This window comes from Coturnix japonica, chromosome 11, assembly GCF_001577835.2.
Source record: "Coturnix japonica isolate 7356 chromosome 11, Coturnix japonica 2.1, whole genome shotgun sequence".
NCBI lineage: Eukaryota > Metazoa > Chordata > Aves > Galliformes > Phasianidae > Coturnix > Coturnix japonica.
Window position 1 is genome coordinate 500,381 of NC_029526.1, and position 25,661 is coordinate 526,041.

At 47.1% G+C, this 25,661-nt stretch overlaps 2 protein-coding genes across 3 annotated transcripts; both read right to left on the reverse strand.

The window, feature by feature from the left end:
• Positions 1 to 662: 662 nt before the first annotated feature.
• Positions 663 to 20,260, reverse strand: AMFR (autocrine motility factor receptor). 2 transcript variants are annotated; one of them, XM_015873827.2, is made up of 15 exons: positions 20,007 to 20,260; positions 19,585 to 19,677; positions 18,276 to 18,440; positions 16,527 to 16,679; positions 13,777 to 13,817; positions 12,918 to 13,050; positions 12,245 to 12,378; positions 10,776 to 10,847; positions 10,580 to 10,690; positions 8,521 to 8,711; positions 7,985 to 8,088; positions 6,180 to 6,314; positions 5,030 to 5,113; positions 2,973 to 3,157; positions 663 to 2,150 (listed from the first exon to the last, which is right to left on the reverse strand). In XM_015873827.2, exons 1-15 carry the CDS (start codon positions 20,196 to 20,198, stop codon positions 2,003 to 2,005), a joined length of 1,941 nt encoding a protein of 646 aa, XP_015729313.1. In that variant the 5' UTR covers positions 20,199 to 20,260; the 3' UTR covers positions 663 to 2,002. The 2 variants fall into 2 exon arrangements, with proteins under 2 accessions (XP_015729313.1, XP_015729314.1); XM_015873828.2 differs by lacking the exon at positions 10,776 to 10,847 and having other exon boundaries at positions 20,007 to 20,258.
• A 531-nt stretch (positions 20,261 to 20,791) lies between these two features.
• On the reverse strand, positions 20,792 to 25,610 carry NUDT21 (nudix hydrolase 21). Its single transcript, XM_015873829.2, has 7 exons — positions 25,423 to 25,610; positions 24,251 to 24,451; positions 22,989 to 23,052; positions 22,270 to 22,359; positions 21,746 to 21,821; positions 21,264 to 21,378; positions 20,792 to 21,076 (listed from the first exon to the last, which is right to left on the reverse strand). The coding sequence occupies exons 1-7, from the start codon at positions 25,536 to 25,538 to the stop codon at positions 21,055 to 21,057; spliced, it is 684 nt and encodes a 227-aa protein (XP_015729315.1). The 5' UTR covers positions 25,539 to 25,610; the 3' UTR covers positions 20,792 to 21,054.
• Positions 25,611 to 25,661: the final 51 nt, after the last annotated feature.

Genomic DNA, 25,661 nt, shown 5'->3' on the forward strand with positions numbered 1-25,661 from the left:
TGGTGAGGTACTGGTGCTGCTGCCCACAGAGCAGTGGGTGCCCCATCCATGGAGGTGCTCGGGACCGGGCTGGATGATGCTTTGGGCAGACTGAGCTGAGGGGGCATCCAGCCCACAGCAGGGTGGGCTTCAAGGTCTAACTCAAGCCATTCAATGATTATTATTCCCTAATTTCCATCTCATCCCTATTACTGTCCCGTTAGAGGACCCCAAGGGCTCATTTCTGTCTCTATCACCTCCACGTAATTCGCTCAGGGTGGGATTCAGCCCACGCGATCACCGCGGCCGGGCTCTGCGGGAGCGCCCAGCTGCGGGCACGGCCGCCCCCCAGCGGCTGCTCGGGGCACAGGAACGGCTGCGCTGCGGGACGGGGATGCGCGGGGATGCACTGCTGGAGCTGTGGGTGTCCCTGCTCAGTGCAGGGAGTGCGAGCAGACCCTGCAAGGTCCCATCCAACTCAAACCACTCTGTGATTCTGATTCCGCACCCCCCAGCCAAGCTCTGCCCGCTCCACACCCATCAGCTCTCATCCCCCCAGCCGGCTCTCCAACAGCCCCAAACCCATTTTATTTCCAGTCCCCCCACACATTGTTCCTCTTCCATCTCCCCCTTCACGCCACACTTGGATTCTCATCGTACAGGAACACACAGGACTCAGCAAACAATTTCCAACACTGATCAAGATTTTATTTCATTTCTTTAAACAGTAAAACCAAACAGCCGGGTTCTGAGCAAACCCCATCATCTCAAAAGAAAAACCCCTGGCAGTTCACACACAGCATCGCAAGGTAAGGCTGCCCAGAAAGGTTCACTGCAATCAATTACTCTCACCTAAACATCGAGGCCTTTCCTTAAACCCACCTTCAAACCTCCCTAAAGACCGACAGTAAAAAACAGATACCAATGATTCTAGATAATACTGGGCTCCTTCTAAAGGGCGGCGGAACAAGGATTCACTCATCAGGAATTAAACAAGTCACAGCTGTGTAAAATCCCACTCTGTAAGCTTAGCAGTGCTGGTTCCGGGTGTACGTGGGGTCAGAAATCCCTTAGAAAGATGCCGGGTGAGCAGATGGGGCTGCACAGTGCACAAGGGTCACCTGCCCTCCCGGTGCTTCTGTCTAATGGCAGAGCTGTGGGGTTAAAAATGACATAGAAAGCGTGATATCAGACATCAGAGCCAGCTCCAGCCTTCAAGTCCGTGCTGCTCCGCAGTCCAAAACAGGTGGGCTCCTCAATGGGACTCCATCAGCTTTTTAACACCGAATTCTGGGGGCTGCAGCCTCCCCTGTGCCCCCCCCAATTCTCCACTCTGCTCCTCCCCGCTTCTCACTTCTTTCTGGCTCTAAAAGGAAGATAGCGCAGCCCTGGGGAGCGAGCAGAACTACAGGCCAAGTGCCAAGAGCCCAGCAACGGTGAGCAAAGTGCTGTATGCATCGCTGTGAATCAGAGCAGCACTGCACAATTAGCAACTCCATTTTTTCCTATGTTGCGTTGCCAGACAGCTTCCACCCGCCTACAAACGGGCTTCCCAGCAGCACCGCAGCCAACCGACGCAGCTCCTTCACTCGGGAGGTGAGCAGGGAGCAGCTGCTCCTCTAACACAGGGTTTGCTGCCAACCCCTGCGCTTCCTTCCCCTCTTGCAGCCATGCCCTCCGACCTGCACCCACAGCTGCTCAATTCCAACTCATCTCCCTCAGCTTCCGTTGTGCAGTCAGGCCAACGCCTCGTGCAAAGAGAAATCGCACTGGTGGTTCAGATTGCTTTTGTCTGTGGAGGGGATCAACATCACATAGAAAACATTACAAAAAAGGTTAATTTGTCAGCTGTCCAAACATGATTAGACCACATGCTTTATACAGCAGAGCGGCAGCCAGCTCACTCGGCAGCGCTCAACTCTGAAGTGACACTTTCCTGCTGGTATAGAAATGCAGGGGTTTTGTGTTTCATTTCTTTTATTCAACATTGCTCACGAGGAGGAGGAAGGAGGAGCAGTGAGCGCTATGAGTTCTGCTGCATCTGCAGTCTCCGCTCGGCGGCGGCTGCCAGCGTCCTGCGGCGCAGCGTGACTGGGTCAGCGGAGGTTCCCTCGGGCACTGAGGGCTTCTCTGTGCTCAGATCTTCATCTGAGGTCTTGTTCAAGTAACGCCTGCAAGAGGAGAAAAGGGAGATGAGTGAGAGCAGCCCAATCTGTTTGGCTCCAGAAAACAGTCGGTGCTTTCAGGAAACAAGGCAGGAGCTGAAGCGCATCCAAAGCTAGAAAATACTTTGCATGGACACACTAATGATGCACTCAGACTCTGAGACCTGAGGTGAGTTACTGACTGGGTCCCACCACTGCACCATGCTGAAGTGCAGGCAGAACCTGCAGCTCCCTCCATGAGGACAGGGAAGGCGCTGACAGGTGGGCACTGGGGCTGCAAAGTGCCATATCTACATTCAATACTAGTTGAGCTGGGAGTAAGAGTTGGCCACGCTCACTTTGGCAGTGCTGACCTGCTCATCAGAAGCTCTTCTGGTCTGTCAGCCCTACGCAGCTCAATACCTGCTCTTGTTCTGTATTTGGAAAGTGGTGACCGACAGTGAGCTCAGCTGCAGCAGCACACAGCACAGGCTGACACCCAGGCAGGCAGGTTGGCTAGAAGTGTACTAGGAGTCTCAGCACAAGCAGTATTTCCTCACTTACTAGAAGCTGAATCTAAAGCTCACTGAAGCTGGAAAAATCACCCTATGAGCTCTGATCCACCAATTGAGAGGCTGTGTGCACGCTGCAACACAAGACGCTGTTTCAGAACTGGGTTTATCAGAGGCACAGGTCTGTCTTAAAGAGCACCTGAGCGTGTTGCAGCAATGTATTCATCCCTCCTAATACTCTTTGCACCACCCCAGTCTTTCAGTCATAATCCATGTAACAGCCATTCTGGGAGATTAAAACCGAGTGGCCAGGCTGCAGCTGTAGGAAGGAACATACTTTCGAGCTTGCTGCAACAAGTCCTCCTTCCGCTGAACCAACATGCGCTGCCTCTCATCAGCTGACTTGGAAAAGCGACTTCCCCTGGCCTCAAAATCTTCTGCTTCACTGGGTTCTGCCTCCACTTCGCTCAGTTCTCCCATTTCTTCCAGTCTTGAGTTGAGTTCCAGTGGCACTCTTTTGGTCTAAGAGAAAAAATGGGGAAGTTAGGAAAAGAGGGAGTTTTCTTTTTCAGTTAAACATCTCAAGTCTGTGCAAAATTTGCCACCAGGGCTTCTTCACATCAAACTAACAAGCTGCAAAGAGCTGCCACTTTCTGAGGCTCTGAAAGAAACGAGGCTTTCACTCGCTGCAGCCCATCCCCTGGGCTGCTTTGAAAACCCCAGCTGAAATACAGAACAGAGCTCATCTAAACCATGTTCAAAGAGCCTGTATTCTGTGTGCCTCTATTCTGTGTGCCTTCACACTCTGTGTGAAAGGGATCTCAGAGACACCAACGTTAATTACTCATAATTAATGCTCTTGATTTAGCTAGATTCCAGAGAGCTGACTCGATCAGCAATGTAACAGTAAAGAAGGAATAGCAAGTGTATTCACAAAGAAAACGTGCAGCACGCCATGCACCCACATCAGTACTGCCAATGCTGTTGGAAGCAGCCAGCAGCACATCTCCAGACTGCCCTCATCTTGTATCAGCACAGAACCCCCAAAGCCACCAGCAGTACTTGGGGGGAAGGAATTGCTATCTCCAACTTAAGCCCTGTGAATTCTAGCTGGAATGAAGGCATAACATGACACAGAGGAAAGCCCAGCTCAGTCATAACAAAAGGTGCTTCTATTTCAGCACACGAGCTCCCCTGTCATGTCCAACTGCCAACAAGAATTCCAATGCATTTGCTGCGATGTTGGACATCTACCAAAGATCCCAAGTGAGCATAAAGGATTGAATGCTTGTAAAACCTACTCTAAATTTGGAGCACAACGCAGCAAGAACCGCCTCACTCCCTTTCAGCGGCTGTGCCATAAGGTGTGAAGTTGCATCTATCCATTATTTGGAAATGCAAGTCTCACCAACAGGCAACAACGAGGCCTCCTGATATCCCTTCCCTTTTGCATTCAGAAAGCTCACTACAAAATTACATGCAATCTGTTGCAGTAGCTTGTTTGTTGCTAGACCTTTCCAAACAGACAAGAGTTTGACTGACCATAGCAATATATTCTCCTGGTAAGAAGAAAGAGAACATCTGCAACACACCAAGTGCGTGGTTAAACACCGAGATCAAAACTGAAGAGACAGAAAATAGACAGGAGTTTTCCAGAGGATGCCCCTAAGCTCCCAAGCAACAGAAGCACCAACAGAAGGGAACTAAGCAGGTCTGTCTCCCAGGTTTGTCTCTGTGGCTGTGTAACAGGGGTGTTCAGCTCGTCCTACACAAGCTGAGCTGAATGCACAGAGTGCATGGTTTGGCCTGGCATCCCTGGAAAACCACTCATCCACTGCTCTGCCAAAGTTCAAACACAAAGACCTCCCAACACTGTGGCAGGGTCAGCAGCAGCAGAGCAGTATTCCTGTGCCAAGGACATCTGCACTATGTTTGGGGTGTGGTGTACGTAAAATTCCTGCATGCAGGAGAGCAGCAACAGGAGTCCCCACACCACCACTGAAGCAGCTCCCTACAGAAGTCTGCACAGGTGGGTGTCCAGCCGGGTCCTGAGTGTCTCCAAAGAAGGCTCCACCACCTCTCCACGCAGTCTGTTCCAGGGCTCTGTCAGCCCACAGTAAAGAAGTTCTTCTACACATTTGTGAGGAACTTTCTCTGCTCCATTTTTTGGCCACTGCCCCTCATCCTATCACTGCACACCACTGAAAAGAGTCTGGCCTCATTCACTTGCCTCCCACACTTTACACATTTATAAGCATTGGTAAGATCCTCTCTCAGTCTTCTCTAGGCTGAACCAAGCCAGGTGTGTTGGCCTTTCCTCACACAGGAGATGCTCAAGGCCTTCACCATCATGGTGGCCCTCTGCTGGACTCCTTCTAGGATATGCCACATTACCTGTGTGACTGTCCTAGTATCATCCTGGTCAGCGCTGTGCCGCTCCACAGAACTGTTTGAAGCAGGTCTAACAGCCTCTGCACGCTGAAACACAAACATCACGGGTTTAATGCAGCATGTGAAATAACAAAACCAAAACAAGCCCTCTGAACACATTCAAACTCTGCCTTCTGCAGCATTGCGTGTTGTGTTCCATTTAGAAATGGATCCATTAGTAATGAACTGAAAGCACTGTGCTGAAAGAGAATTCTCTCTGCTTCCCCGCACGCAGGCTGAAACTGCACTCTAGATAACAGCACTATCAGATGTGCACACAGCCGGAATTCAGTATTCTTATTAGCAGAACCACTGTCCCCAGTCTGCTTTACTGAGATGTGCTATCACTAATTAAGAACAAGGCATCCTTTTGCCATCTACTTTCTTTGTGGAAAACCTTCCTAAATAGTACAGTTCAATCATCCATCAGCAGAGAAATCAACTGGAAATGTTCTAAAGCTTCTGCACATGAGCAATGGAGAAGAGCTGCTTTCACTGAACAAATATTTGTCTCCATCTAGGACATTTTTAATACATATTTTTGATATGTGACTGAATATACTGCATTTATGGAGCTCCAGGCAAAGGAAAAACTAACCCCAAGGTGTTTTCTCATTAGCATTCAGCACTACATCATGCATTTGTGACCGTGCAGGAAAGCACTCGATACATTCTGCAGTCCAGTTGCACCACCATGGACAGCCCACAGCCCACCAGTGACAGTTTCAGGCTCTTCCACTTAAAGAAAGTGCCCTGCATTAAACATGGACAATGCTAAAGCACAGCTAAGAGCCATCCTAATACATAAAAAGGCCCTTCCAAGAGCTATGGCGAGGAACAGACATCTATACCTCAACCATACACAACAGTGTGTGGTTCAGCGTTCTGATCAAGTCAGACATTGCAATGTGAAGATACAACACATGCCGGACAGCCAGAACCGGTCTGCATCTTCCAACTGCAACATCTTCACACAGGTCAAATCTGAAGAGTAACAGTGCACTGAGCTGGGCTCACTGTGCCTTTACCTGATGCCACTCACCCCTACAAGCTCAGTCCATATGTCAGACAGACATTTTAGCTGCACAGTCCCATGACTTGTCCCATGACTTACCTGTGTGGGGAAAGGCACCTGGATGCGCCCTTCCAAGATGTTGTCGGTGGTTATCTCCACAGAACGGGTCAGCTGCAGATCCTGCAGAACTACATGATAAGGAACCTGGGGGAACATCTCTTGAATCTGGTGGGCCTGGAGAAAGCAAGGTTTGTAACTGTAGATATACTATATATCTAGGGATATATAAAATTAGCTGCTAAGTGTCTCACTACAAACTGAGAAAGAAAAGGAACTGCTCAAAGCTGAGGTTATAATAACTCATGTGCAGGAGGAGGAAAAAATGAAGGGAATAAAAAGCCACACTGACAGTGATTTGCAGGGCAATACTTTGACTTCACTGAAGCCAACAGCAAAACTACAACCTCTATGGAGGCACTACATGGTCCTGAAAGTGTACATTCCTATTCCCTGAGGCACATAGACAGATAAAGGCCTCAAAAGATTCCCAACAATTATTTTGCAACAGCACCTTTAATAAAGATCTATAGAGAATTCAGGCATGGCTGAAAGTTAGCTGAACATTTAAAACAACACCTAAATAAAATCGTTTTTCTCTGCCCCAGATGCATTTCAAGATGGTAAGGACCTGTGGAAGAGGTTTTAATCTCATACTCTCTCTTGCCACCCTGCCTACAGACCAGCTTTCATACAGTCTGAAAGCTCTGAAAGTTGCAAGGGAAAAAACTGAGCACACCAAATAAAACTGAGTACGAGGTGTCTGAAAAGCAAAGCAAAAAACTACACCAGCTGACAGTGTGCTGAAACACAACCAACTGCAGCAAACTCACTCTCTGTTGTACCTATCTGTGACCAAAACAACTGATGCAGCATTCCAGCCCTCCATCTTTCCCATGAAATACATCCCTGGGGTTTTTATTCAGTAACACAAAGATCTTTGCTTCATTTCTATTAAAAATGTGTAACACTTCAGTGGCTTGCTAACTTTGCTTTTCCCTTATAGCAGACATTTCAATATAATTTGCTACTTTGAATAATGCAATGCTAAATCATTATTTATCCTTAACATAAGCCCATTTGTGTCATTCTGTCCTGTAAAAAAACCTAAGCTGATTTTATGTGGAGTCCCTGCATTTTCACTTAAGATCTGCCAACACCTTCCCATCCCTGACCCCAACCCCCAAATAATTGTGGCCTTATTCTGTTGAGGCTTAAACAATCATGAAGGTTGGAAAGGCCTCACACTGTCAAAGTTTTGTCACCTTCACATGATACCTCACTGAGCACTTTGACTTACAGCACACGGCAGCATGAAGAACCCAAAGGAAATGCCACTTCTTAACTAAGAAATTCCATAATGCCACCTCCTTCTCTTCTTGTTCTAGAGAGCTTATCCATGGTCAAATCAGGGACTTCATCCTCAGCACTGCTATCATTATCATGAATCAGTAAGTGAGTCATGCTACAATAAGCCACATTACCAACCAACAGACAAATTTTCAGATTACTCTGACCCTTCACTACTAGAAGTTGTGAGTGAAGCCGAGTACTAAAGGAAAGCTCAAGTCACATCAGTCAAGCTAAGAAAAGGTCCATCCATCTACACCTACATCCCGTAGAAAGTACATACAATTTTTCTCTGTCACTTACTTACACTTTGCGTTGGCACATCCAAAATAATCTACAGCCCTAGCTTCCTGGAAATGAAGCTTCTTGTTCAGAAGGTAACTTTCATGTGGCACCCAAGCACTGCTCTGACTTCCTTCCCCTTCTGTTCTCTATCCACATGCACCCCTTTGCCCCCACAGCACAAACAGAGGTCCAAAACAGCCAGGCAGCCTTACCATAGCATTGAGCTGGGAGTTGCTGGCTTGTGTGATACCAAGGATGTTGGTAGTATGCATCACTTCCACTGAAAAACTCGGCAGCCAGCTGGCAATTCGAGAGCCTAAGGATAAGAAATCACAAGGTAAGTCAGGCACGTGCACAAGAGGTTCTCAGCAGGCAAAGTACTACATACAGGGAGTTCTCAATGCAGTCTACCCCAAGGGTGGAGATGGCTGGAGCAAATCAGTGACTGCTCCAAGCAGCTGCTGTCACAGAGGCTTAACAAGCTGAGGGCCAGAGGATCATGGAAACAAGACTCTCTTGTTCCCATTAGAGGGAAAATTAAAATAATCCAGAACCAGATTCAGTTCTGGAATACGCTAATAACTCCAGCAATTTTACTGAAAACAGGCCTGTTTCTAACCAACTGGTCCTAGAGCAGGTCAGGTCCAACTGGCCTCCACCACAGAAAGAAAGAACACTCTCCTACAGAAAGCTGTTCCCTTTGCTTTTTTCGGTCAGCAGCATCAGATGTCAGATCTGCTCAACTCACCATCAAAGTGGAAGAAGTGATTGTGCTGGTTCAAGCGTGGTCTGCCTTCTGCTACTGCCACGGGGACCAGGTTCTCATCCAGATTCTCCCTCTGGTGATCCTCCCTCACATGATGGCTGTCAGTGATATTAAGAGACATTCTGCACGTTGGGCAAGATGTGTCTTGTTCAAGCCAGGACCTCAGGCAGGAGCTAACAGGGAACACAGTAACATTATGGTGAGTTTGCAGCAATTTTCCAACGCATCATTATCACAAGAACTTCAAGTAGCTGCAGCATATTCTGCACAGAGCATTAACACGTACACACAGACTGCTCAGAGATCATTTGCAAGGTACGTCTGATGATCTCCTGATGACTGGCGGCGTTTCTTTTCCTTCCAGCTGAAAATACTCAAGTGGTTCAGGTTTTATAAACAAGCTTGCAAATTTACCCCCAAACTCAACCAGCGCAAGCATGATGCCTGCCTGGCTCAAAACAAGCAAGTTCAGCCTGGAAAGAGGGAACAAAGTGCCCTTTCTCTCACCATCTTGAGCTGAAAAAGGGCAAACAGCAACTGGGCAAACATTTAAAAGATACAGATAAACCTTCATAGCAGCTCTGCCAGAGCAATGCGGACAGAAACCTTCAGAGCTCCAAAGTATTTCTGAAAAGAGTCATCAGCCAAACCATCACAGTGCGTACAGCTCTGGAGCTTTATCAGTAGATTAATACAATCCAGCATCTGCCACTGCAACATCACCTGATTCTGAACATTTGCTGTCTTGTAGAAAGAGAGAGGTGTTTGAAATGCAGATTTAAGCACGCAGAGCTGTGCTGTGGGTTACCTATTTTTGGCATACCATCTAAAGCCATCTGCTGCAATACGTTCCCTCCTTAAGAGCACCAGTGAGGTAAAGGTAACTGAGCTTCAGAGAAAAGAAATACAAAAGGGTCATTTTAGATACAGAGAAGACAAATTTCTGATGAGGAGACCCTGTGCTTCTCAAGTGCTCCGGGGGTGATTAAATATTCATTGATTCAGCAGCTCTGGAAGAGGTTTCTGCTACTGAGGCAAATTATCTCATTAGAGACTTCTTGGAACACAGATAAATATTTATGGCAAGGTTGTCACAAATGACAACAAATTAGCACACGGATTCCAACCTCTGCTCTGACAGTTACCAGAAAAGTAAAAAGCTGTTTGAATGAAAGAACCTGCTCAGATTCACAGGGAGAATTTAACTGACTGTGCACGTTAACCAAATGGCACTCCAGAAATTCCCACCTTCAGCCCCATCCCTTTTACCTTTACACATAAATGTAAAGATCCATGTGCTGCTACAAAAGATCCAAGGTAAGGTGCATCTAAGGAGCACTCTACCTCTACAAGCACCTATTGTGACTCACTACCAACTGAGTGCAAGAAACAGGACAGAGAACCATCCTCCGGTGAGAGCCTCCCAGCTCCAATTAGCAGAACCTGGTGACCTCCCCCACTAATCTGTTCGTTTAAACTCTTTCATTCCCAGCCCTGAGGGACTCAGGCCCCCAACAAAACCATCTAATCAGACATGACCTCCACAAATGTTCTGGAGCATCACCATGTAAAGATGTGCTGTACAAAGAATATTTGCTGTTTTTCTCCTTAAAGTTGGTATCTGAAGAGTATATAAGGATCTAACTCCAATTTTTCTTCATTGCCTGAAAACCAACATGCACACATGGAAGAAGAAAAGCCTGAGACCAACAGAGGGAAAAAAAAAAGAAGGCCTATTTTACCAAGTATTTGCACAGAAAGGCAGGGTACAGACTTGCAACTGAGATACCATAACTCAGTACTACCTGTGTAGCAGCTGACAACAAATATACTCTTAGTTCAGAGGAAAGAAGGCAGCAAATGAAACAGCTCCAACATGGAAGCAAATGCTACTTTTGCTCTGTAATTAGAAGCAAACCAAGATGGCCCAGGCAGTCAGCAACCACAGCTCAGCTGAGTCGGCTGCTTGTCACCCTGCTCTAAGTGTCACACTTGCCCCACATAACCTCTGTCCCCAGGCCCTGCAGCCCCAGCAACATACTTGTGGAAGAGATGGCCGCAGGGGAGCTTCCGCGCGGATTGCATGGAGTCCCAGCAGATGGCACAGTCGTCATTATTGACTGCTAGCTCCTCAGGTGTCGCAACTGCAAACCTATAAAAGGAAGAGACAGCAGTAATGATTATCCCAGCGCAGCACAGCTTTCTGCCTAAAGGATTCTGCACTGAGGAAACCTTACCCTTCACATTCATTTTTCCTCGAGGGAGGCGTGCCAGGATGTTTGTTACCTTTTCCATAACCGGAACTCATGCTGTAAAGGAAAACTATCATACACGTCTCTCCCATGCTTTCTTGCACAGTTTCTTTTGGCACATCTTGCATACACCCTAAGCCCAAATGACTTACTGCCTTCCACGGAGCATGATCATTAGGTCAAGAACCTCAAGTTATAACCTGTATAGATTTGGCTTATGTCATTTTTCTAAATGAGCTTTAATAGCTGTACCCATCAAAATGTCTTCCTAAGTACTTCTGGTTTGACAAATTTTGCCCTCAGATTTCACCAACCTCTATTTGTCTTTGAATTATTATATGTTTAATCTACAGTGCAAGTATCTATTGCATAGTACCCAAAGACAAACAGTAGAGACAGTACAGAGATGAGTAGCACAACATTTTGCAGTACAGCCACTGCACAATACACCCAAAAACCAACTACACAAAGTCATCAGACAAGATGCCTGAAACATTAACAACTCAAAATGGCTTTGAGAGCAATATAAAGGGTTCAGCAGCTGCGTTACCAGAAAGAAGTAACCCACTGTGGATGAACATGGCTATGCAGCTCTTAACCTGGTGTGATAGCACTACCTGCCCTTTTGCAAAGAAAACACTGTGAATCTCCAGGGAAGACTGCTCTCTCTACTTAGAGCACAGCAGGCATCAGAGCTGGTCAAGTCCATCAGAGTTTAAAATGAAAATGGTACCGCAATGTACAAAAAAACTCCCTGCTGCTCTTTATTTTACTGAGGACACAGCTGAACTATGACAAGGCATCAGAGATGGAGAAGCACATGGCACACTCTCAGTTTTTAGCAGGCCTCTCCACTTCTCTACATTGTCTTGGTACAGGGGGATGGCCTAAAGTAATCCTGAATGGCCCTCAGCTCTGCTCCAGGTGCAAAGCTGGCTTGAAGTTGGCCTCACGTTTAATGAACAGGTTGTTTCTTTTAATTAATATTTTGATTAAATTTCTGGCAGTAACTGAATGACACAGCCTGAGGAAATTAGAAGCATTAATTTCCATCAGAGCCAAAGGCAATACATGAAGCAGGCTGAGCTCTGCAGACCTTATGCCACCCCTACCACCTAGGGCAGTACATAAGGGCAAACAGAAGAAATTCTGGACTGAAGAGTTCACTTGTGATCAGCATTACTTGTACAAAAGTAGGATGCCTGGTAAAAGTCAGCCTGTGTATCTGTTAAACTGAGACAGAGAGTCCCTTGTCACAAATACAATGGAAGCAAAGACTGTAAAAACACACCCTCTACAGCAGGAACATTTCAGAGCAGGTTTTGGAAGACAGCATCTCTCCAGCTCACAACATACCATCGAATATCAAAGGAACATAAGAGAACCCCCAACTTCTTGCCTGGGCTCTTGTCCCCACAGCACAATGCACACCCTAGAGCAAGCAGGCAACTCACCGGGCCTCCATGTTTCCAACCACACGCAGGTAGTTCTTGTGCCGCCGAATCCTTCTCTGGACCTCGTGGAACAGGTAGCGCAGCTGCATGAAGATCACCAGGCTGGCCATCGACAGCCAGATATTGCCAAACAGCTTTGGCGGGGAAAAAAAAACAACAGCAGGGATCAGAAGTGGGAACTGGGAGGCAGCCACAAGAAACTGTATCTGTGCTTAAAAGAACAAGAACCCAGGAAATCAGTTCTTCTATTAAGAACATTCAAACTAACCACACTTGCTCACAGGAAATGCTTTTCCTCATTTCATTTCCTCAAACAGCATTTCCCTCAAAAACCACCTGAGTAGCACAGGGTTCATAACAGGAGAAATGGTGTTCAAGCCCTGTTTGTCTGAATGCCCCCTGCTGCCAGTGAAAATAATTCCATGTGATTGCTCAATAATAAAGCCAATTAAACAGGTAATTACACAGTAGTTAATACTCCATAACAAAGTTATTTATGAAGACTGCAATTACACAGGACGAAAGAATGCCAGAAGCCCCATACAACACTTTCCTCTTCATTTACTGAACTTCTCTACAACACGAAATAAGCAAAACAAAAATGCCTATTTGAAATACCCAGCACCCAGTGTTTTAAGGCAAGGTACTCAGCTAATGCTGCAGTGCTCCATACCAGCATATGGATATGATGCATCAAGTCCAGCGAAAGCAAGGTCAGCTCCATGACAAAATCCGTGTAGTACACATATGTGCCTTTACCTTCCCACGTTCCTTCATGGTTGAGATCCCAGAGATGAATTACATATCTGCAAGAGCCCAGACATTAACTTTATTTGCTGGTTTTCATTAGCTAAAATCTCTAAGCTATTTATTCTTCTCGGTTTGGATTCTTTGCCCTTTGTAGGCCCAGCACTTTCTTTGTTTTCTCTACTTTTACTGGTTTCAAACAGCAATATCTGACAAAGGCAAAAAGCAGCCAGTGCTCAGCCCACACTGGCACTACAGATGCCACCACAAGGCACAACGGTGTTCACTAAACTCCTGTGTGCTCGTAGAGCCCCTTTTGAGATGACAGTACTGCATGCTGCAGACCCACATTGCTCAGCCTCTGAGGTGTGTCTCAGGTGAGGCATTACAGCTTAATGACAGACCCAGAAAGCTGGTGGTGACCTGGACAAAGAGCTTTTGCTCTTTATGTCATGCCCTACATACGCCTTGCAGATGCATGAGCTTTCTGCTTCTCTAGAGCAAAAGCTAGAAAGATCAGGAGCTTAAAAGAAACACAGTATGATGGTATCAAGGAGCATACATCAACCCCCAAACAGCAGTGCCAATCCATTTTAATCCATGTCTTAAGCACTGCTCTATTAGCAGCCTCTAAAGCAATCCACGCACTGTAGAACTTATGTTTCAAAAACAGAAGGGGCCTGTCCCCAAATACACATTTGCAATGCAGCAAGGTGACTGCATGCAGCTCTTACATCCACACCACGTGCACAAACACCTTGAGCAATCACCACAGCAGTACTCACCGCAAAATCACATGAGCAGTTCTGACTGTCACCAGCAGAGACTGCAAAAGAGGAAACAAAGATGTTAGCAGTGTTCTGGCCTGGTTAGCTCAGTCTAACCTCAGGCTGCTCTATGGGGCTGTCAGACTGCCCTCTGCCTACCCACCCCCCCCCCATTCCAAATGTGGGTAAGAGAAAGAGACTCAGCTCTGTTCTCAGGGTTTTGGCTTTGAGGAGACCACAGAGGAAAAGCAAACACATCCCAGTGCTCACCACACAGGCAGTGAAATGGAACAACAGCCTGAGCTGTGGGTGGATGCAGCACAGAGCGCAGAGTGATGTCAGAACTATTACACGTGGCAGGAAGCCTCCATCAAAGAAGACGTTTTTCAGCAGGAAATCTGAAGGTTTTTACAGCTTTGAAGAGGTTAAAACCTAAGTCAGCATCTGGAACCTGGCATTCCAATTCTTCCCTCCAATCCACCGTTCTGCTGCCAAGACATTTTGGTGCTGGTTAGCAAGGCAACAGTGCAGCACTGCGCCAGCAGCGACCCAGCTTGGCAGCCTGAGGAGCTGCCAGTGATGACACAAAGAGGAACATGCTGCACTCTGCTCCCCAGAGGATGCAGCACAGGGCAGGCAGCTGCCAGCTCTGCTCCTGCACACTGACACGCATTGCTGCGAGGCACTGCACTGCTGTGAGGCTCTGCACAGTGAGCACTTGCAGTCAGGGGAGAGATGAATCGTTTACTGCAGCTTAAAGTAATTAGATACACTCTAACAGAATACATTTGGCAGGGCCCCTCTGGAAGCCACCACCAGGAACACATTTCAGCCTTCAGTTTTTAATGCTCTTTTACCGAGAGCATGAGGACCACGAGGTGTCACCACCAGCTCCTAGAAGAAACCTGAATGTTTAAATCCACCACCACGACTGTTGGCTATTGAAGTCAAAGGAACTCCTCACAGTCATCCACAGAGGGCATATTGAAAAGATGCAGGAAGGGATGGGGTTAGACAGTTCCATGTGGAAAGGATTAAATGGATAAGAATTCTTTTCCTTGGAAGGAATAGGAAAAAGGTCCGTAAAATTACGGGTGATGTGAAGAAGAGTAAACAGGGAACAGTTTTTTGCTATTTTTCATCACCAATGTATCACACAATAGCCAGGGAATAGGGATTGTACCAGGCAGGTGAGTCCCAACAACTGGAAGAGCTCATGTGTGTACACAACAGAGTGAAACAGAATTCATTGCACTCAGACGCTGCACAGGCCAAAGTATAAATGAGGTCAATGAACAACCAGACAACCTCCCAGAGCCCACCCACAGCCCTCAGTGTTCTGAGAGAAGCAGGATGGGGCAGGAAACCCTTTCCTATACATCCTCCACAGCATAGAGGGTAGCATGGAACTGTGGCTCGGCTGAGGACCATGCACCTACACTCCTCACTGTCAACAAACAGACAGAACAGCTGTAATGAATACATCAGCACCAAGCAGGCAACTCTTGGAAACCAAAACACTCCTGATAAACCTCCCCCATGCTGGCACAGGGCAGATACACCGTTCTGCTGAGCCGAGATACGAGATGCAGCATTAACGAGATGCCACCTACTAGAGAGAGCAGTAAATCTTCAAGAACTGCAAATCCAGCCCTGCAGCATGTTCTCCTATTTAAGAGAAAATACACAGATGTGCCCAGTAACTGAGCACCATATCATCCTGTGTACGGGAAACTGCTGATCTCAGCCTGAACCTCTGATTGACCACCTGAGGCAAGCAATGAGTCAGCCTGGCTGCACCTCTCCTAGATCCCATTTAAGGGCTGACTGCCACTGAGGAAGGATCTCTTTCTCTGGAGATCTCTCCTTTGTGAGTTTTACTGCCAGCCTTCAACTTCGGTAAGCATTTCCATTTACTACAGATTATCTTTCCATCACGATAATCTTTCTTAACGAAACACCTGTTCAAACCTCTGCTTACCTATTGATTGTACAACTGTACATCCTGCTATCAGCTGATTGCTTTTGCTAATTCCAAGTATGAATTCGAGGTAGCGGAGAAGAAAAACAGATCTTAGGTGTTACTTGCTGTCTGAACCAAGGATGCACCAGCGTGACTCAGTTGCAGCGACACTGGTTACCACCCCTTCACTTGTCACTTCCTCAGGCAGAGTGCAACAACCAGAACATCACAAGCACGTTGACTTCACCCCACAAACACATGGACATGTATTTCACAAACAGCCTGACACTTACAGAGGTGCACAAACACAGATTGCTCACCTCACCTAAGTTGCAACTACTCAAACAAATCCCATGGGCATGCCTTAGGGAAAGACGTTAGTTGCAACCCTTTTATGGAGAAATGAAACAGAAAATGCAGCCTCAAGGGAACAGCTAAAGCACACATTATGTGTACACTCTGTCCCTCTCCCTAACTGCCATTTCAACTAAGCCTTCTCGTAATGCTCATGAAGCACAGCCATTATTTTTTCATACACTGCCATCTGATTTCAGCACCATCTTACAGATCTATCTCCTCATTCCCTTCTTCAGACAAAGAGTATCTGTGGGTTTAAACTCTGAACAGAGAAAGAATACACATGTGGCAACTATCCTAAAACAGGAGAGGGGCTCAGATGCATCTTTGGAACTACTTCTTTAGGGAAGCAAAAAGAAAACCCACCATGAGCCAAGAAATGTCACACACCCCCAGCTGAGGAGCGAAAAGCAGAGCAGAAACAACACCATTATGAAAGCAGTCTCACCTCTGCCGCCATGAAAGCCAGGGTGTGCATCCCATGGGTGTAGCCAATAACACCACACACAACTGCCAGCCCACAGCAGGACAGCAGCATGGCGACAAGCAGGGTCAGGACTCTGATGTGACTGCTCATGGGTGTTGTCGGAGAGAAGGACAGCTGCAACACAAACACGTAAGTACAAAACAGGTTTGAATTAGCACTTCATCCTCCCTGCCCTCTGTGTTCACTTCCCCAGACAATTTTTCCTTCTTTTGTTTCCAGAAGAAAATCAGTTTCACAACCTCAACTACACGTCATAGCAATAAGCACTGCAGAATAAAGCTAAAGGGACACACCACCACAAAGCATCACTCACTTCCCTCTCATTTACATTCACAGGGTTTTCTGAAGTCAGAAGGGATCATTTTGATTATTTGATCTAATGATTAGGTCACTTGTGTGACAAAACCACAGGCTCTTTCTCACCCAATAGTTTCTGCATCAAATCCACAGTATCTGCTTAGGATGAGCTCAACACTGAAAGAATGAGACACCACCCTCCAAAAACTCACCTGCAGCTACAGACTGCTGAACAGAGCCTACTGAAAATGGTCTCATTCAACAACACATATAATATATATAATTCATCATCTAAGCTACCTTGACAGTACGCTACACCTAGATCAAGTCAAAATATACTAAAGAGGGGTCCATGTCCTTATTTTCAGGGCAGGAAGCACAGGATAAGGAAAGGAGTTGCCCAAAGCTTCACCCCACTCTGATTAAAATCAACTCCCATCTTTTCTTCTAAAACTAATTCCTTCTTCCCTGTTTACATTCATTTCTCATCCAGCTGAGACTACAAGGCAGATAACACTAGTACCATTTGTCCAAACAAAGAACTATGATACATGCCTTGAAGGAAGAAGAGGATAGTAATAATAATGATTTCTCCCCACATGAACTTTGTTCTCTTACAACTCTCTGAACAAGCCCAAGACCCAATGACCGCCCGGTTCATTCTATTCTCCATTTCCTGAGCCCCAGCCCATCTCATCTCAAGTTTGGTGCTCAGCTCCTTGTGAGGTGACAGGCCTTACTGGATATTAATAACAAAATAAAGGAATTATAAAACTACCAGGAGGAAATTCATGGATCCAGTTTAGTTCAAACTCTTATTTCAGGATGGAGGAGCTGAGGAAAACACGCATGCATTATAGATGCTAAAAGAACAAGTCTTACTGTCCAATGTCCCGTTTCACCCTTGCCTAGCTTTCAGTTTCTGGTCTCCCTACCAAATTTACAGAAACTGCACACAGCTTATGAAGAAAGTTGTGTTGGGTGTCGTAAAGGCTTTGGGACTCAGTACTGGGTAGATGTTGGGACTCAGCACTGGGTAGATGTAAGTGAGCTTTTACAGATCAGTCCCAAAGGGACTAAGGTTCTAAGTTCTAAGGGAAGTTCTGCTCTCCAGATTTCTCCACTAAGAGCAATGAAGACAAGACACAGAGCTATGCAGCAGTAACTATGGGGCACATATATGGAACAATTCATTAAAGAGAATACATATCTTCAGCTCTACTTGTCTGATGAGAAAACTGAAGGAGTAAGATTGACACGGCATTCCAAAGCAATCATTTGAAGCTAAAAGAAGGTGCATTTGTTCTGCACCTCAGGTGGGGAAGAGGCCTAAATGATCTGCTTGCAGCCTATCCTAACCCAGTGCCTCTAAATCTGCAAACCCCAAAAGAGAGCCCTTAAATCAAAACTTACGTATTCAAAGCGATCCTTACAGAGCTGGACCATGAGATGAAGAAACACAAGCCCAGAGAACCAGAGGCACCACATGACCACTTCTTCCACTGTCTGAACATTCAGCACACCAAAAATGAAGATGAACTTGTAGAAGATGAAATTCCAGAACTTATCCTTGAGATGCTGAAAAGAAAGGAAGGAAGGCACTCAGTTACTATGGAGAGAGCACTGACAATCCACACGTTTTGTTAAAGAACACAATGAAACCACCAGGACAGTTCAGACATGCCCAGAATTCCTTCCCAATGCTGACAAGTGTTGGTTCACCAGCAACGATAACCAGCCTACCCGCAGAGCACACTCTCACTATCCAAAAACGAACGAATCCAGTCACTGCCTCTCACTTCAGTTTTTAAAGAGAGGAGAGAACCTGGGAATTATCGCTGGTTAAAATTCCACATCCTCACTGTCAACATGCATGACCAAAAAACAAGTGTGACTGAATTACCTGCTTGTTATATACTTCACTCAAAAGCTCTGAGGGAGTGAACCACAGATACAACAGGCTTTGAGGGACCTGTGGCTACTCACAAAGCATTACGTGCCACAGCTCCCTGTGCCAAAAATGATCACAGCCTGATTTTTCCTAGAGAACTATGTTTACATGTTTATTTTTAAGATACCTACTATCCCAACTACTGCTGTTGCTGCTTTTATCTTTTGCAGGATCCTGCTTTAAAAAGCCTGAGCAGTAATGGTCCTTTAGCTGCGTTCTGACAAACCTTCTCACCCATGATAAGTTCAGGAAATAGCAGTGTGAGATTTCAGTCCTGGCCACATGCATGTCATCGCCTCCATGCCTGAGGCTGGAGAGCACCCATACTTGTGCAGCACTCAGGGTACAGAGCAAGGCGTGCGAGTTAGCAACACTGGCACTTCCCTAACTGGGAAATGCAGTGGAGAAATGTCACCATATACAAGCAAAACAGGGAAGAAAACAGATGTTGTGAGTGCCCTGAACTGAGGTGGGCTTGTAAGAAATCTGGCAATGTGTACAAAGGGTTTGCAAGTTGACCCCGAACTTGTAAAATACCATTAAACAATGATGAAGTTCCCTCCAGAAAAACACTGGAAGCCTCTAACTGCAGATACAGGAGTATCTCCTGGGGAGATTGTTTTCTACATGGTGCTACTGGACAGCACGCTCAGCACTGAGAACTCCAGCACAGAGAACTCAGAGATAGGGCTGAAATGTGTTTTAAAGCTTATTTATACTGTGTGTTCAGCAGTTCCACGTAGCAAACACAGCAGTGCTGTGCTGCCTTACCTGCCTCTCGCTGACTCGCAGCGGGCCGAACACCGCGCGCTGGATCAGCTTAGCGACCAGCATCAGGACACAGCACGCCGTGTTCACCAGCACCTGCACGGAAACAAAGCAGTCAGCGACGGATCCTTCTGCCCCGCTCCGAGAGGAGCCCAACAGAGGCTGCTTTGTGCGCCGCGCAGCTCTGATGAAACGTAACCCTGCCCTCCGTACGACACGGGCCGATCGCTCATCTCGCTTTCTAGAAACGCGAACCCCTCCCGGCAGAACGCCCGGCAAACAAAGCTGCCGCTGCCCGAGGAGCCGCTCACCCGGCCCGGCACGTTCTGGCGCTAAGGGCCTCCATGTCGGCACGCGGAGCAAGACTATGGCCCCCAGAGCACCACGGCCCCCAGAGCACCACGGCCCCCGTCGGCCCGGCTCACCCAGACGCAGAGGCTGTCGGACAGCAGGTAGTACGCCACGTCCAGGGCCCGCGGCCCGCCCGCCCGCTGCTCGCCGGCCGCGCTGAGGGCGCGCTGAGCGCTGAAGGCGGCGGCCAACAGGGCCAGGCCGCTGAGCGCCGCGTACGTGCGCAGGCTGGGCCAGGGGAAGCGCTCCAGGAACAGGAGCGGCATCGCGGAGCCCCGCGGCCGCCGCCGCCTCTCGGCCCCGCTTCCTGCGGCCCTTCCGCCCGCCGGCGCCGCCCCTCGGCCCGCACCGCCCCGCGCTGAGTCACCGGGCGGGACTCCGGCAGCGCGGCCCGCGCTCCTTCGGCGCCCAGAGCTGCGGCGCGGCCCTGCGGCCTTGGGCGGGGTTACGGCGGCCCCGCTCCCGGGTAACAGCGAGAGAACGGAGCGCCGGGCGCACGGTGCGGGCCGGCTGGGCTGTCGGAACGCTGCAACAAGAGCCAGGTGCTCGCACGGCTGCCCGTGAACGGAGAGGCACCGTGCCTGGAGCTGCTGCCTGCACACCGCGCTGCTATAGCGCCTACAGTCAGTCCTGGAGCTACATAAAATATCCAGAATCACTAAGTTGGAATAGACTCTGAGATCACGGAGCCCAACCATCCACATCCCTCAGTGCCGCTCCTCTCCAGCACCTCCAGGCACTGGCTGCACCACCTCCCCCAGCAGCTTTCAGCATCTGCCGTGTACTTCCAAAGTTTCAGTCGCATTCTTCCAACTAGAAGACAACTACAGGAAGAACAAACTCCACAAAAGACAACCAGTCGGTTCCATCTCGTTTAATGTCGTACAAAAAAAACTGGTGAGTATTACAATGGAAAGTGATAAAATCACTGACATCACGCTGCCATCCTGCTACCTAAACAGCTGAGATTCACTTCTCTATTCATACAAGAGAATCTTAGTGGCCTTCGGGAAAGGAACAAAAATGAAATCCTCGAGTCAACACATTCTTTTTTCTACATCATAAAGCTGTGCTCACAGAGACGGCTTCTTCAATCAGATTCCTCAGGTGTTGGACAGGAACTCAGTTGTAAATAAAGTTGAACCTAAAATTGGAAGAGTTACACCAAGTGAGAGACTTCTATTCCATTTAATTAACTGACATTCTGGAACATGAACAGGCAAACGTTTTTATTCCTGAGCAGCCTCCACCTGACACAGCAAAAGTGATTTATTTTGCTTTGCCTTAAGGCCCGGGCTCCCAGAACCACAGTGCAAGCAAACACAACGTACCTGCTCAAAAGCTGAGGAAGGCTGGAAATAATGGGTCCGTATCCTGGTGCATTGTCATAGAGCTCAAACAACGGTGCAGCTACAAGCTTGTAATTTTTGGGGACTGCAAACAAAGCTACCAATAAATAAAGCTGGTTAGTATTAAATGAAAAATATCACCAAGCATTCAGGCAAGGGTACTCCCAACAGATCTCAAAGCAAGATCATGTAGCACTAGACTACCAAAGTAGGTTTATTCCTTTCAAGCTTAATTGCAGGGCTGTGCACACGATGTAGGAGCAGGAATGGGACTTTACTGGGAACCTGTGTTCAAACAACCACCCGACTTCAAAACTGATACCAACATTTATTTTTATAATGATTAACTGTAAGCAAATGAACCACAAGAATATGAAAACAAACCTGCAGCCACATTTCCTTGCATGAAATACATGCATTGATAGTTTGAGAAATAAATTGCTCTGTTGCAAACAAACACTTACCCTTTTCTTGAAGCTGGACTAAGAAAAGCTTCTTGTGTTCTTTTGGTTTAGTAATGTGAGCCGGGATGTAGGGGTACTGGAAGAAAAAAAAAAGATGCTTGAACAGAGCTTTGAAAGTACTGTAGGCACCAATTCTTATTCTCAGCTAAACCAGCCTGACAAGACAGAAATGCACAACAGCAAACTGAGCAAGTGTTCTCAGCATTTAGAAATAGAGGGGACTATTCACAGGGCGTGAGCATAAGTGCTGCAAAAGTGACCACTGTGGTTAAAACGGGAACTTAAATGGAGTGCCTAGCTCAGCACAGGGCAGGGTAGATAGGTGTAAGGAGGCAGAGGGAGCTTCCAGAAGAAAAACTTTGTAGTTTGTCTTCAGTCAAAGAAAGAAGACTGAATAGCTTAACAAAAGCCCCCAAGAACTAATGGCTCATGCAGCAAGCACTCCAAAAGCCCAAGTGGCTCCTTCAAGGCTTTTGGAAAAACAAATTATATTTAAGAAAATGAAAGTCAACGTAAGTACTCACCTGTGGAGGTTCAAAGTTTGGCCTCCACCAGTTACCAATGCAGTCATCAATCACCCAGTCCTGTTGGACGCCATCCTGACGGCCCAGGATCTATCAAATACAGCTACAGTCAGAACACTAAATACTCCGAGCAATACTGTAGAAAGTGCATTCTGGCAGCATGAAGAGTTGCTCTAATAAGGGTATGATGTAGTCCAGAGCTATTCTGGAATAGTTTTTAATGTTTGGTTGCTTTTACAACGTGGCTTTTTTTGTTTTCATAAAATCCTCACCTGACAGGACATTCTGAATTGCACACTACATTCAGCCAAACTGAGTGCCATAAGACCAATGAGAAGAAGGAAATGCAGTGACACTACCTGACAGCAATCGTTTTGATAAAGTTGTTAAGAACGTGGGGAAAACTGGCTCAAAAACAAGTTGTCATCCTCACACTGTGCTCAGCTGTGTATCCTGCTGCACATCTGATGACAGCCCAAAACACAAGTTGCACATGAACACAGGACTCGGGGGGAAGACAGACCACTGGGTTACACTCTCATGAGGATAAGCGAGAGCTTACTGTAATACTTTGTTGTTAGTGACCTGAGAACATTTTACAGCATTAAAATGACAAGTGACGAGGAGACTGCTGCAGTTCTTTGGCTATTCTACTAACTCTAACATCATTCAACATTCCACAACATTCTAGTATTGCGACATAACAAAAGAAAACAGACCTCTGTCATTAAGCGTTTGAGCCCTTCTACCTCATCTTCTCCTGGATTGAGTTCACCACCAGGTCTGTTAAAATAATCAATGATTAAAGCTAGAGTTATGTTTTACAGTGTTAGCAGACTTTCACAGGTAAGTTTGGACACATTTCCATGCTTGCAGCTACAAATTCACTCAAGGTTTTTGCATTTGAGGTTCTAAATCTAACCATGCCCAATCTGAAGACAATAGGGTAGATTTCACCAAGACCATCTCTAATGGCTGCTACGTGCCCCTTAAAAAACAAAACAAAGCAAAACAGGCCAACAATAATAACTTCAGTGGGATGAAGTATAACAATATACATAATAATGATAGAGACACTTAGAAGGTTAAGTTTTAACAATAATAGAAAAGCACTGAAGTTGAAGAAGGGGTTGTAAACACCAGCTGTGCTTGTTCTAATCTCAAAAGCAGTACTTAGTGACGTGTGCAGGAAGCATAAAACTCAAGTGGAGAATTATCCTGCATTTCATGCAAGGATAATGAGAAAAATGAAGATACATTCTCGTCATAGTTGTTTGCAAAGGCAAACAATGTGCCTATTTCATCTACATACATGCCCCATATCAAAAAAGAATCTGGATATAGAGATAATTTTACTCCTCACCTGAGACCAAACACTGCAAATGTTAAAAACATAAAACCAAGAATACAAGGAGAATCACCTGTCCCAAGTCGAACCATTTTAAAATAAGAAAACAAGCGTGACCACCACTATAATCATATGACCAAAACTTCCTTCCAGTTGTGATAACACTGGAATAATTGAAGCACTTCCCTCACAAATTGAGATTCCTGTCCCTCTTATACCCAGCTGACCCAGCAGTTTGTAAATTCATAACCACTACTCATTTCCCAGGGTTTGCCATTTTTGCAGCCGTAGCATAAGTGTATTTAAGCATAACAGCTTGCACAGTGTAAGACCAAACCCTGACTACCAGCAGGGCTTCCAACAGGAACCTACCAGAGTGCAACAAAGATTTCCAGAGACTTTAGAACCAAGGCAACTCTCCACTACCCACGAGTAGAGTCAGATAAATACATTTTAGAGGGAAATTTCATCATTTTAAAAACAGTTCTCACAAACCATGCGCTTGGAACAAATGAATCTCATTAAAAACACCAAGCAGAGTTGGCCACATCTTACTTTGCGATATGTACATTTCAAGAGGTCTGTAATTTTCTGGTTGGACTAAGAAGGTGCTTTCAAGAAGCAGGCACTTACAGCTTGAAAAACGTCGTCCCCAGCTGCAGTAATAACACGTGGGGCAGCCGGTGCTCGTGCACTATCAGAACTCCTTCCACTGTCCGCCTCATGCCAATCTTGTCAAACTCTTCTCTCATGCGCTGGAACCGAGCAGCCACTGAACTGTCCTTCTCATAAAGGGGCTCCTTTGTGCCAAATGTGTAATTGGTGAGAGGATACCTAAAGGGGAAAAAAAGTATTACTACATAATAAGAAAGCTAAATTGACACCTCTAGCACGCAGTGTTCACCCTGCAGCTGAGCCTTCTGTACTCGAGGGAGCAGAAACTCACTCATTGCAAAGGACTACAAGGTCTGGGTTGCATGCTGCACTGCACACCCCATGCCATGCCAAGGGCTGCACCATGGCTCATGAGGGCAGGAAGTCATGCCGGTGGGATACGTTGTCATGGTGCCAACCCAGAAACAGGCAAACACAACCAGAAGCATCTACAGCTACTCTGCAGCCACCTGCTTTGACTCCGCAGCCTGGAGAAAAGGGAGAGGAAGCTCCTCTCTTGTCCCTTTAAGCCTTCACTAAGAGCAGCCCTGCAGAGGTCTTGGGGCTTCTGATGGATGAAAAATGAGACATGAGACAGTGTGCTGCAGCCTGGAAAGGCAAGAGAAAGGCTGCATCAACTGAGGGATGGCAACACGAAGAGAAAAGGGACTGTCCCCTTTGCTCTGTCCTCACGAGACCCCACCTGGAGAATTTGTGTCCCCCAGCATAGGAAGGGTACGGAGCTGTTGTAGCAGGTCCATAGGGAGAGTGATTTTTTACACAGGCAGCGATAAGATGAAGTGAATTAAGACTAAAAGAGGGAACATTCTTTACTCAGCGGCCGCCCAGAGTTCGGGCTGCTCCATCCCCGATGGTGGCCGAGCAGCGGATGGTGCCTGTGCAGCCTTTGATGGCGGGGCCGTGTGTGTCCCCCCGGCTGGTTGTTCCCGCAGCGCTGTGAGGCCCCTTTTCTCCCCGCCGTTCCGGACTCTCACTATTGCTATCACTATCACTATTGCTATCACTATCACTATCACTATCACTATCACTATCACTATCACTGTCACTATCACTATCACGCACCGCTCCCCTCCCGCTCCGACCCCCGAGCGGTTCCAGCCGGTTCCTCCCGCCCCCAGCGCGGCCCTCACAGGTTGATGGTCCTCTCCAAGGTCAGCGGCTTAGTCTGCTGGATGTACTTGTTCCCGAACTGGTTCACCCCGCGGGGCCAGCCGGTCTGCGAGCGGTTGGGCGGCACCACGGACATGGCGGGAGGCGGCGGGAAGTCGATCCGCCATACAACTCCCGGCGGGCCAAGCGGCCCCGCTCTGCCGGAAGCGCCCGCCTTCCACTTCCGACGGCGCCCGCCGCTGAGTCGTCCCTCCTGGCC